This window comes from Haplochromis burtoni, unplaced genomic scaffold, assembly GCF_018398535.1.
Source record: "Haplochromis burtoni strain Fernald_Lab_line unplaced genomic scaffold, NCSU_Asbu1 Contig_110, whole genome shotgun sequence".
Lineage (NCBI taxonomy): Eukaryota > Metazoa > Chordata > Actinopteri > Cichliformes > Cichlidae > Haplochromis > Haplochromis burtoni.
The window spans coordinates 1261282-1274923 of record NW_024582471.1 but is presented as its reverse complement, the minus strand read 5'-3'; the positions used below and the strand labels follow the sequence as shown (position 1 = coordinate 1274923).

The 13642-nt window shown below is 42.5% G+C and overlaps 1 protein-coding gene across 10 annotated transcripts in view; it reads right to left on the bottom strand.

The window, feature by feature from the left end:
• slit2 (slit homolog 2 (Drosophila)) overlaps positions 1–13642 on the bottom strand; it is a 100869-nt gene that overhangs the window by 27089 nt on the left and 60138 nt on the right. For 7 of the 10 annotated variants that reach the window (XM_042223393.1, XM_042223396.1, XM_042223398.1 and 4 more), the window contains exons 5-15: positions 11318–11389; positions 10300–10371; positions 9116–9187; positions 8731–8894; positions 8582–8593; positions 8196–8334; positions 6011–6082; positions 5756–5827; positions 2618–2689; positions 2244–2387; positions 1418–1581 (exon numbers count right to left, since the gene is read on the bottom strand). In XM_042223393.1, coding sequence (XP_042079327.1) covers positions 1418–1581; positions 2244–2387; positions 2618–2689; positions 5756–5827; positions 6011–6082; positions 8196–8334; positions 8582–8593; positions 8731–8894; positions 9116–9187; positions 10300–10371; positions 11318–11389 — 1055 coding nt within the window. The remainder of the gene's footprint in view (positions 1–1417; positions 1582–2243; positions 2388–2617; positions 2690–5755; positions 5828–6010; positions 6083–8195; positions 8335–8581; positions 8594–8730; positions 8895–9115; positions 9188–10299; positions 10372–11317; positions 11390–13642) is intronic. The other 3 variants (XM_042223394.1, XM_042223397.1, XM_042223401.1) reach the window with 1 other exon arrangement.

Sequence of the window (13642 nt, the reverse complement as noted above, 5' to 3'; positions counted from 1 at the left end):
AATAGCGAGAATCGTGCTGGCGTGACGTGACACAGAACGGGTACATTTATCGACACACGTCCCGGCCTCTTCCAGTCGAAGCACGGCGCGATTTAAACCTATTCTGGGGAGACTGTGAGGCAAAAAGCATACATACACAGATAAAAGAGCCTCATTTGCAACAACAGAAAAATGAGGTAGGATCTGAAATAAGACAACAGCGTAAATGCAAACGAGAGGATTTTAGGTGTATTGATCTTAGCCGCAATATGAAGGTTGGACCGCAGAATAAAACATGTTTATTCAACTTTTCAACCGAAAATGTTCTTAAATTATTCAGCTTTGCCCCGTATGTGGTATCTGGGCTTTGAAACCTCTGTCCCCCCGGTGAGCTACAGAGTTAATGACTGCAGTGAGTGCGCGCATACACACACACGCTTGCGCGCACGCTCTCTCATGCAACACACTTCGTGGCCCCTCTGTGTGCTGCTGTGGTAATGACCGCCTTTAGCCCTGCTACTGATCTCATATGCATGTCTCATTTACATATTTCCCAGCACCCCTCTGAGCATGATGACTGTGTGACCTTTTGATGTTCTGCAGCGAAAAAAACAAACGCAGATGCTCACAGACACACGCTCATACATTAGCTGTCATTAGATTTGCTAAGAATCAAGAAGGACTGGCATTAAATATAGTCTCTGTGATCGCTGCACCAGGGTCCTTTCATTTAGCCAGACAGACAGAGCCCAGCTGACAGCGACCCAAGCTTGTTAATCCAACTGTTTTTCCTCCCTCGATCATCAAGGTTGCGTTAACCATCGAAAACCCAGTGCAAGGACAAGAGTGTGATTATCTGGTGTCTGGTTAGACGCGGTGCATCATAATGCATGACAGACCATTAGCAGAACATGTTTTGGCATTGAATAGGTGTCGGACAGGGCAAGTCACTCAAAGCGTCGAGGATGTGCGAGTGTGAAGCATCAGCTGTGAGTGAGCAAACAGTGGTTTATACACACACACACACACACATACACACACTCATGCTCATTGTACAATACCTGGGATGAAATACTGTTCTCTAGCTAATAGAGAGACAGAGAGAGTCAAAGTGAAAAACAGAAGAAAAAAAGCTACACTAAAAGACAACCCACTCTGGCTGTGGTTTGGCATGAAACGTGTGGAAAATCCCAGAAAACGCTAAAAACAACAGGGAGATGAGGTTAGTAGAAAGAGGCTGAGGGAAAATCCCAGCAGGAAGACACAGAATGAAAAGAGAGGAGAGGTCAGCTTGTCTTGTGTGTGCATGTAGATCAGAAATGTAAAAAAAGAAGAAAGAATTAGCCTCTACTATGTACCATATTTACACTAGCTATATTTGTGCAAGCTACTGTATGTGTGTAGATGCAGTGAAGTGCATGTGTGTGCGTGTCTGTACCTGAGCAGCGGAACTTCTTGCTCTTGATTTGCCCGATTCGTTTGTTGGCGAGCCGTCGAGGGCTGGTGCAGCGGGCGCCGCTCGTCTCGATGGGATTGTCCTGCAGGTAGTCTGCCAGCCACTTCAGATGGCAGTCACAGATAAAGGGGTTTTGCGCCAAGTGACTGCACAGAGACACACAGAACATACAAAACACATTCAGGTAAGCCTAATGGGAGCGTGTAATAGCACCATGTATGTGAACAGCAGCTCAAAGACTGATACTGGAACAGTGTTTACATCAAAAACCTTTATTTTATTCTTTAAATTAAAGGACCAGAACAAATACCTGGATTTATTTCTCTTAAAAATGATATGAGGTGTGTGACTGCAAGGAGTCTGTATATTTATCACTTTGTTATAACAATAATTATTCTTCTGTTATATTCTGTTATAATCACTAACCAGTGATGAGAAACAGAGCAATAAGTGTCTACACAGGAGACTATAGTTAGAGCCAAAAAGATGTTCCTCAGTTGAATGTCTATTGAGTCTCTTGAAAGAAATAAAACTGAGAGCATGTTGCCTCCCTCCCATTTTGAAGCATTCATGTTGACTGACGGATTTATAAGAGAGGTTAGTTAAATTCTTAACAGTGGCAAAGAAACTGCTGTTGTACTGTACAGACAAAAATTGTATTTTTTAACAGTTGGTACGTTATTCCAAAAACGTAATTGATTTTTGTTTATGTCGGCGGTTGTTCATTTATAAAGCTTGCCGGTTACTGCATTTCCTTATTTATCTCTACAAGTCTGGTGTGTGTGTGTGTGAGTGTGTGCATACGTACAGTGTTTGTATGGCTCTTAGAGATGAGAAAGTCCCCTTGGCGATGGTCTGGAGCTTGTTGTCATACAGTGATAGCAGATTGAGGTTGTGAAGGTCCTGAAACGCGTCCACGCGCAGGCATGCTATCTTATTAGCATTCAGTAACCTGAAGTGACAGAACAAAGGAGAGGGAGAGAGAGTGGGAGAAATGGAAATGAAGGCTCACCCCGTTATCGTTCTCTGACGAGTGTTTCAAATGGTGCAAGTCAGTGAAGACGGCTTTCAGTCATGATGCCTCAACTCTGATGACAATGTTTGAGGTAAGCACTTTTCCGCTGAATATCGATGAGATGCAAATGCGACTGATTTTGTGCTCGTCTGTGTGTTTCTACTCACAGTAGCTGCAGAGAGAACAGCCCCTCAAAGAGTCCTTTGGAGATCTCTGTGATTTTGTTCCCATATAGTACCCTGCAGAAAACAAATGCAACATTAATAACAACAGTCAACCTAGATCGTACAGGGAGTCAGACCTCTCTTTTTGTCTTGTGTCTGTTTCCAGTGTTTTGGTTCTTTACTCAACCAAAATTGCAAAATTAATATTTTCTAAAGTGGTAATGTGGGAAAATATGAGTGCATTTGGTGTAAACTCGTGTAAAAAAGGAATACAGCTCCCATGATTTTTTGTGTGCGTTGTGTTTTTATTGTAAATGCTGCCCAGTACCTTGGCTGTAATAGCTCAAGGTACTGGTAATGACTGACAACTACAAAATCACCTACTGAGCAATCTAAAGAAATCTTTGGTAAAACACGAAAAGTAGTTACATCTAAAAAAAATGGAACTAAAAGTAACTTTGATTGTTGCCATTATTTGCAGTATCCCACAGCACTACTTTCCATTTATCTGGGCTCTAGCATTCGAACTATGGACCATTTGTGTATGAGGTGATATGTTAACCTTTGCCCGACAGAGCTGCTGGATGAGCATTTGTTTAAAAGCATAAAGAAAACATGAATTGACAAAATACTTCTGAAGAAAGTGAAGAAAAGTTTCTGAAAACACTCGGCTGACAATGATCTTGAACAATATTTTGCACTTTTAATAATAATTAAACCCATTTTCTTTCCTCAACACAAATGTATAACCAGCAAAACAAGTTTAAAGTACTCAGCTGTTAAGAACCAAATACTAAAGAATTATGGTCATTAAAATGTCTTAGATTAAATCTGCACAAGTGACACAAACTAACTAGAATTCAGCAGAAATTACTAAGAGGGAAAGCATTTGGCTTTTTTACTCAAGAAAACACAGAAACACACAGGGGGGAAAAAAAGTTTCAATCACTTAATCTGACTTCGTACCTGGCTGTACATGATATATAACACATGACGATCACTTTTCATTTAAATATCATAAAAAATTAAGATAACATCCATAAATCTGGCTGTGGTGTTATGTTAGGAATGCACACTGTTATCAGAGAATAGCTTTTTTTTTTATAAACACGCCAAAAGTGCTACAGAAAAAGGAGAAGGCTGAGACTGCCACTGCCTTGCCCCAACAAATACCTCAGATGCAATCACACACACACACACACACACACACACACACACACACACACACACACACACACACACACACACACACACACGAGACATCTTTATGCCCTGTGAACAGAGTTGTGTATTCAGGCTGAAGACATGTGTTTTGGATCGGCTTTTTTTTCGTTGTGCCGAGTGGCCGTCCCTGAGAGAACCGATGTTGGGAAACACGCGGCGTTGGAAGCGGATGCTTCATTTATGTCTCGCAGACGAGTCAGCACATATAGTTCTGCTCGTTCACACGCATACGCGTACGGACACATGCGCAGATGCCACCTATGGCTCATTTACACCCTCTCTAACCAAACACTGACGCACAATAAATACACAGTGTGGCTTAATGTGAAGGCCATGCTGCATGTGGTGTGTCAGCATGAATCGGTGTGTCCCATTCTTTCTGTGCCGAATGTGTAATGAGGTGGCAGAAGCCTCCATTCAGCAATTCAGCATTTATGAATTATTGACTTTGGAGAGACGAGACCTTAATGTAACTCCTTCATGAAATAACTCTCCATCCTTCACTTCCTCCTCAGCTCCTCTCTCCACGGTCCTTCCCGCAGCTTCACACGCAAAGCAGATGGTCCGAGCTGAGTCAGAAAGCCAGCAGCACCGCTGCTTTTGCTAAACACGTATACGCTTTTGTTTTGTGCGTTATGTTTTGTATGTTTATTCCACAGATGTGGGTGTAGTTTCTATCCTTATAAACACAATGAGAAGGAAAGAACCACAAGCAATCAGATGATAAGTGTCACAAAATTATTATTCCAACTGGATTTTTTTTTTTTTTTGCAAATTAAAAAAATGATTTTTGGATGAAACCAAATCTTGGGGATAGCTTGGTTAGATGTTTTGGCTGCTCGCTGAAGGTAATTTGTTTTCCAGGCACTGTAATATTGTTTAATTTTTCCTTTACAGTCTTGGTTTTCTTTCTTTTTTTTCTTTTATAAAGGCTGAAAAGGTGAAAATGCAAAGTACTGCAGTCAAATTAAAAAACAGATAAGAATCCAAACTTTGCTTCAGCACCACAGATACAGTGGTGAGAGAAATGATCTGCTGACAATATTGAAAGAAAAATAAGAGTTTGTCAGGAAAATCTTCATCTTGTTGCTTCATTGGCGATCGTGGCTCAAGAGTTGGGAGTTCGTCTTGTAATCGGAAGGTTGCCGGTTCGAGCCCCAGCTTGGACAGTCTTGGTCGTTGTGTCCTTGGGCAAGACACTTCGCCTACTGGTATTGGCCAGAAGGGCCGATGGCGCGATATGGCAGCCTTGCTTCTGTCAGTCTGCCCCCGGGCAGCTGTGGCTACAACTGTAGCTTGCCTCCACCAGTGGGTGGATGACTGGGTGTGTAAAGCGCTTTGGGGTCCCTAGGCGGCACTAGTAAAAGCACTATACAAATGCAGACCATTTACCATTCATTACTTTTGATGAAACATCTGAAGTGCATTGCTATTTCTATTGTTTTTTCCCTGTCCATATTCGGTCCCACGCTCCCGTCACGTATCTGCAGTAATGGAACTTTAACATGGTTCCCAGCCATCAAGGAAAAAGGAGCTCTCCTATACAAAGTTACTGGGAAATTAAAAAGTTTGCGAGGTCCAAAGTTTGAGGATCTTTTCAGGTGTGGCTTGCTTTGTGTTTTCACTCCTAATGAAGAGGTTGCTGTAATTTGGCTACACTGTTGTGGGAAAATCCAAGTGTTTGTGTTTGTGTTTCCTGTTTCTCTTTCTCAGTATGTTATGGCCATAACAGATCTCAGATATTAAACTCCTGAGCGCATTATTCACATAAAATATAAAAGCAGTAGCTAAAAGTGAAAAATAAACGGAAGTTATGGAGCATAAACAGATTTTAAACTTTTTTGCGCCCTCAAAGCGGTGCTTCAGAGTGTTTAAAAAAAATACAACTTCAATATAAACACACCACACAATACTCACAGCGAGTTGAGAGAGCGCAGACCTTGGAAGGCATCCGATGCCAGCTCTGATATCTGGTTGTTACTCAAGTCTCTGTGAAAAACAAAAGGAGAAGGGAACAAGAAGCAGAAGCATAAAACCAGAGAGTCAGTGAGGAAGAGAGAAACACAGAAAGCACAGCACGGAGGTCAACACAAACTGGAAAGTGGCCGGCAACAAAAGTTTTTGTGGATGGTTGACAGGGTGCAGAATACACGCATCTCCTCATCTACTCACATCCTGCGCAGCTTCTTATAAGGAGAAAAGGCCCCAGCTGGTATCACCTTGATGGCGTTCTGCTCCAGTCGTCTGGAACCAAACATACACACAGACCATTGAGAAGCGACATTAACATTCCCCTATCACAGAGCTATCTCTGCTCCATTGTTGGCTGCTGCTCTTTCCCCGGGGGCTATGGCTAAGGGGAAACTTTTCCAGATAAGTCCCTTTAATAGGCCCTGCCAAAGTCTGCCACATTTTTCTGATCTTTTGCCCTCTTTAACATCTGCACAGTCAGACGGACACACAAAAACACAGCTGTAACATCTGGGAGGTGTTCCATTAGGTCTGACTGTGCATCGATCTGACGATGCCATTAGAGTGAAAAGACGTGGAAAAAAAGAAAGAAGTGTTTATTCACTGTGACAGCAAATTAAACAAAAACAACAGCTTCATTGTGAAAAATTCTCTCGCTTTCTAAACTTTTCACTGCTGACATTTTTGACTGGTTGTGCATACGAACCATAATGTGCCTGTTCTATAGTGGTTTCAGCTGTTTTGAGTCTGAAGTGAAAAGAAACAAGTCCTTTTTAAGCCTAAAATCAATCAGGACAAGGCCAAGTCAAGTGTAAATTTAGACAAGTTGATGCTCCGCTATGTTAAGTCCAAATAAAATCTAAAATCGATAAGGAAGTTAATGTCTGAAGTCTTGTAGGTCTTACATAAGGTTTCAAGCCATTTGAAAGAGTTCCAGGTCTTAACTAAGTAAAGAGAAGTCCAAATTATGCCCCAAATCTTCCTGTAGCATTTAAAAAGTCTTAAGTTAAAGGAGACAAATAGAACTTTTATCCAATTCAGTGAAGCTGGGTCAGGTCGCCATTCTGCTCTAGGGCGGCACAAATCCCAGAGATGTTAAAAACATAACGCTAAATTTGATCTTGAGTCTTGAAAAACACGTCTTTTAGCAGTTAAATTAAACGGGGGTCTTTGTTCTTATCAAAGCAAGCAATGGGTCTCAAAATCAGTGAAGTGACTTTGAGAGCGAGAAGTCCAAGTTAGGCTTCATGTCTTCATAGTCATGGTAACCAAAGCTTTACCTTCAAAATAATGCAGATATTGTTTTTAAAAATGAGAAATATACATTTTTTTAATGGTTTTAATGGCAGAGCTGGAATGCCATCTGAGAACTCATGTTTCATTTGCTCTGGTTGGGTGTGACTGACATGTCTCAGTCCCAGTCACAAATCTGTATTTAATATAGGGGGCGATCTGATGCAGTGACAGACGTGTGGAGACGTTATGGTCTGTTTGTACTTTTACAGCACTCAGCACTTTGTTCTCCACCTGCACCATGCATGTCGGTCAGTGGTATACTTCACTGCCGTTCGCTGTCACATTAGTCGTTCACCTTGCAGTTCTTTTGTCTCTTGACACTGCAGTTGGCTACATTTTCACTGACATTCAGATCTCTGGTCACCACATCGCTGCCAGTGGCCGTGGTCTAAAGGGAGTCCTGTCTCTTTAGAGCCTCTGCAGTGCCCACAGATCTAATAACCAGTCTCAAGACTGTCAGCCCTTCAGCTTAGCCCAGCTGTTGGGAAGAGAGAAGTCTAATAGACAAAGACTGTCTTTATAATGAAGTGAAATCAATTGTTAAAAACTGTAGACTGAGATAAATTGTCTTCTCATGAGTGCTTTATCACATTTAAAGATTGTGTTGTGCTATTTCTCTTTGTTGGGAAACAAAGAGAAAGAGCAGCAGTGTGATGTCCATTTAAGTCTGACTCAAGAAGTCCAAATCTCAAATCTTAAATCAACGTCTTATTTTTTGGGACTTTGTTAAATCTGCTGGCTCTTCTCCTTCCACTTTTCTCCGATTCTCACTTACAGATAGCGATATGATCCACCTCGTCTCTCAGATTAATCTTTCAATTGTTCTTCTTTTGTCATTCCTTTATTATTTTCTTAAGCAGGAAGGAGCTGCATGACCAGGCTTTCTCATTTCACAGATGTGTGATTTTATTTCGCCACACAAAGAGAAGTAGTGAAACAGAAAGGTGGAAAGAGACAAAGAGGGAAAATGGAAAGACGCAGAGTGAAAGAGCAGGACAAATATCACTGCTCCGAGTGTGGATGTGGGAGTTTTGTGTGTGTAAGAAAAGCGGCTGGAAGCAAACGTGTTTACTTGGATCACAGGTCTTACATCTCGGTGATGGTTTCGGGCAGGTTGGTGGGTATTTCTGTGAGACCCTTTCCTCTACAGTCCACAATGTTGTTACTGCAGGTGCATGACTCCGGACACTGTAACACACTGCAGGAGGAAGATGATGACGACTGGTGACCTACACAGAGACAGAGGGCCAATATTATCCACGGATAACAGATTATGCTTTGAGTAAATCCCAAAGGCAAAGAAAAAAAAATCTGCAGCACGGCTAGAGCAACTGTGCAAGTGAGGGAAATATCCTGTCCTTAGATGTGACCTTGTCTATCTACAACTGTTTTCTATTCTCGTGTTGTACAGAAAATCAGATCGAGGATATATATTTTAGGAAATGCAGCACATAGAGTTAAAGACAAGCCACTTACCTTCATCCCAGTCTTTAAAAATCATGAGCAAAAAAGGTAATGAGAGAAAGCAGACGAGACAAAGCAAAAGATGGGTTTGCCACTGCGGAACAGCGAGCCGAGGGAAGTCACAAAACAGACAGCAAAGCAAACCGGTGAACCCGACCTACCTGTGCACACAAACTCCTTCTTCTGCACCTCGGCCACGTTGTGCCCCCTCAAGTGCGGAGGGGCCATGCATTGCGTGTAAAGACCCAGCCGGGGGCGCTGTCGCAGCCACTCTGACAGCCAGGCTACGTGGCAGTCACACTGCAGGTTGTTGGAGTGCAGGCGGCTGAGGGACAGAGGAGGAGATGGGACAGACAAGAACAGGTGGGGGGAAGGAGAGAAATAAGAAGTGTGATGACAGGGGAGGCAGGAGCAGGTTGGGTGGAGGGAAGAGAGAGAGAGTTGCAAATACACATCAATCAATCTGTTACACAAATGGACACGGATGGGAAGAATCCTTCCCCTCAGGGCAGCGAGGTGTACCAAATACACAGAGATGCCACTTACAAGGTCCTGAGCTTTGGCATGTGGTTGAAACTGGCCACAGACAGTCGGCTGATGTTGTTATTGTTCAGGGTGCTAAAGAAGAAAGTGAACACACAGCATATTACAGATATGCAGAAAATCTGTCCCGCAGTATTTTACTGTTACCGTGAAAGAGGCTGCAGTGTCATACAGTGCATTTGTAATGTAACACAAAAACAATCAAAAAACAACTCTTTTATATTAATGTGTTCAAAGCACTACCTTGTTAGCTTCTAATTAGCTCTGTAATAAATCACATTTAATGGAAAGCTATTGAGCCTTTAATCTTGCTTTTTCTTTTTCTTTCTTTTTAGACATCGGCTTAACACATAATCCATTTATTCGCTCCCGGAATGCTCAGACTACAGAAAATCTTTTGAATCATTAGAAATCAGATACAAATAGATGGTAGAGTTTATTTGCCTGATCGAACGATCATACCTTTGCACGTTTGCTTACAGCTCTGCTTTTGGCCGGGCTATAAAGTGCCCACTTAAGGTACTGACTGACTTTGAAATCAAAGCAAAATGAATATTACAGGCATTAATAAGTACTTCAGGACAACAAAAGTGTCAATTCTGTGTGCCTAATGGCCCCATTAACAAATTATGTGAAGAGTAGGGGCACTTTTATTTCAAGACACGTCAGGACTGCATGTCATCTTACAAATGAAAAAATCCTGGATGCCCTGCACGTGAAAGAACATACTATTCTTAGAAAGATCCTTAATGTGACACAGAAAATACTGTTAAAGATGTTTTGGTTAATGATAGAGAAGCACAATCGCTAGCCAATACAGCAAAAATCTAAAACCCCAGCGACGCCTCAGCTGCTCTCTTTCTCTCCTCAAGATGTTGGTGAACAAAGAAAACTGTCGTGCTTTAACTTTATTTCAGAAACAATCCCCAACAACAATTGCATATTCTCTGCTTTTTATATTTGCCTTTCCTATTTCGTTTCCTGAACCCCTGCTTCAAGCACCCTCTACAATGACAGCATTACCACAGAACCAGGCGTTAGTGCCACTGCTCAAAATATACCAATTCATTCCTTTTGGGGAGCTGCATAGGCAATGCAGTCTTTGAAAGGTCAACAAGGAAATTAGCTGTTCTATACTGTACTGCTGTTAGTGCTCACCAAACCCTCTGCTTTTTGCAGGTACTCACAGTACTTCCAGGTCACGTAGCGCTCTGAAAGCTCCATCTTCAATACAGCTGATGTGGTTGTAGTCCAACTGGCTGCACACACACATGTACACACACGGAATTAAAAGAAAGGGGAAACTGAAGACATCAAGGTGTTTAAAAGGTATATCTTAAGGCTTCGGCTGGCTCCAGGTGAAAACACCTCAACTCCTTAGTAACCTCTCTCTGTCTCACCCTCACCTTCTCTCTGTTTTAAAAAAAGTTTGGTCTCCTGGTAGCTTTGTTCTTCGTAGCTGCATTTCTGAATGCATTTATCTGTGTGTTCATTTCTGTTTCCTGCTCTCTTCTGACATCTAGTTTGTATGCGCTGCTCTATACCTCGTCCCTCTTCCTCCCTCTCCCCCGACTCTTTCTCAAAGTCGGTTTGCTGAAACAATTTAATTAAGACATAAGGACAGTAAATCATGCTGTCATCCGCACTCTAATGGATGCCCACACACACACACACACACACACACACACACACACACACACACACACACACACACACACACACACACACACACACGATGCCCTGTCCTTTTAGAATAATTGCAAGACATTTAAAAAACCACAGGAAGCCCTAAAAGTTGAGAAATCCATATTTATAGAATTAAAGATGGGCAATTACTTTTACCTGTGAAATGACCAACAATTATCATAACTCGGAGTGAGGCAAAACAAAGGGAGGAAACGGCAAAATGCCAGTGATGTGACACACGCAGTGTAATCCGCGCTCTAATGCATGAACACAGACACACACACACACACGCACACAGCTGCTAACGAGCAGCGGTGCCAGTCAATACAGCAGGCAGGAGGCACATGACATTTACCACAATTAAATATTGATGCACAGGCAAATGGGTGCTGTGCACATTCTCAAACATGTCGGAAAGGAGGTGCCACATACGTGTGAACGCCTATAGAACCGCATGCACACCACACTACACCATATCGCACATATAAGCAGAGAGAGTGTTGCCAAAGTGCTACTTACAGATTCTTGATTTCCACAGCTCCCCTGAAGCCTTTCCTTGGAATTCCCTGAATCTGGTTTTCGCTGAGATCACTGTACAGAGAAGGAGACAGAAAAAATAAAGGCAGCACAGAGTTAAGCCAAGCTATCACAGGGCCACTTGCTTTGCAGACTAAGTACTTGATATAATCATCAAAATGCAGAAGTTGTGGGTGGAGGGCTTCAGAGCCAGATTGATCATCTGCAAAATTGAGTTCCATCAACACAGAGTACTTCTTCCTCAAATATAATCAGCCGTCTTGGTTCATCTCTCAGGGATACATAAAACACTTCCTTTGTGAAGTGTCCACACATTTAGAGCCAGATGCAATTCAACTGTCTGCTTTGAACATCCACACGAGTCAGGTGGAAGAGGCTCTGAGCCCTCCGGCAGCCTGTAGGGGGCACTAGTGACCTCCACTTACCTCAGATTTCTGTTCCTTCTTTCATCACTCCCACTCATCTCTACCTCACTCCAACCACCCTCTCCTCCCCTGCTTTTAAGGAGTGAGTGATGGATATATGTGTGTGTGTGTGTTTTGGAGTTTACATACACATACACTAAGCGACAGGTTGGCATTAAAAAAGGAAACACTTACTGCAGTCAGTGATACACATGCATGCATACACAGGGCATATAAATACCCTCAAACATACAAACAGGTGCTTCACTGACTAAATGTTATTATAGTGCTTGCCATCATGTGACATACATCCTAACACTCATTGGTGCTGCAGCTTGGTTTATAAAGGACACACACACATGCCCTTAAAGGTGCCGAAGGATGTACTCACAAATAGTTACACGAACAGAGGTGTTAATCACATACGCACATGTGCAAATATAAATAAATTACATAAAGCACAGGCACAAGAATGAATTCAGCTGTCGGGTCAAAATGTGTTACAGCATGTAAAATCAAAGCACTCAAGCAGCTCTGGAAAGATGACACTCAGGCATCCTAAAAGCACCACAGGCTGCCCGGTAGCGAGTGTTTCTGCATGTGTCCTCTGCTTCCAATACAAACCTAAGTTCCAGACAGACCACCTGACCTTTCACCTTTGACCTTCCAGCTCTCGACCCCAACTGTGTCCTCTGCCACACTAATCGGCTAACAGCTAATGCCCATCCACATTCCTCGCATTCCTGCAGTTGTGATCGTTTAATCAGCGCTACAGGTATCTCTCCACCTGCTGCTTCCAGCCCTTCATCTGAAGTGGTAATTTGTTGCCAGTAATAGAGAAAAATTACAAAGCGGGGCGTTTTGAAGACTAAAAACAACAAAGTGGCTTGTTCATTTGGAGCCTTAATATCCAACTGAAAAGACAATGAAAATGCTTCTTTTAGCTTACGAGCCTGTGGGAGGGCTGGCTAGCTGCTGTGAGCTTTGGATTGACAGCTGAGACAGACAGCAGGGGCACAAAGACACAATGTAAACAAGAGTCCTCTGGTAACTGTAGCTTTTTAAGAGGCGTGTGTTAGGAGTGATACTGAAGAAAAGTAATCCATCATTCTGCAACCACGGCAACAGATTGTGTCGTTGGCAGGTAAATGTTTTGAAGATGTTCAAAGTGTCAGAGCTGAGGCACAAGTTCACTCTCAAGTGTCAAAATGACACAAGTGAGTGCACTTTAAGTCAGCGAAAGTGTGCTGAACATTGCATTCGAGATGGATCTATTCCTGCATATAGAAGTTCAATTTTACATCGCTGCAGTTCAGAGTCTCTGGGCTTTTTTTCTTCTGCACATAATTGCCAAATGTAAGCTGGCGATTTGTGCGAACACAAGAGAATTAAATGTAAGATGATCAATAGAAGATGTAGATCATTTTTTACAACTGCCTAATCTTTCAAGTGGTTATGATGCTGCTTTCTCTGCCCTGTGAATCATTGTATGCTGTGAGTCTTTGGATGTTGGATTACCGGTCAGACAAAACAAGGATCTGAGAACGACACGCTGAGCTCCGGAAAATTGTGACGGGAAAAAGCAATAATTAGTTGCAGCCCCCCCCCCAGTAAAATGTGTTCACCTTTGCTGTTTTGCACACGCAAAGCGAACACACGTGTGCTTCTTCTCTTTTATGCAGATACGTACACACACACACACACACACACACACACACACACACACACACACACACACACACACACACACACACACATACACACAAAGTGGCTGGTCTGAATCAAATAGAGTGTATCCTGATACTGTTTTTACAGGACCAAGGGGGTTTGGAAAACAGCCGTGCTCCGTTAACCGCTGGAGCTCGAAATCCAAATAAATGTTCTTTAACTTAACCCAACACAC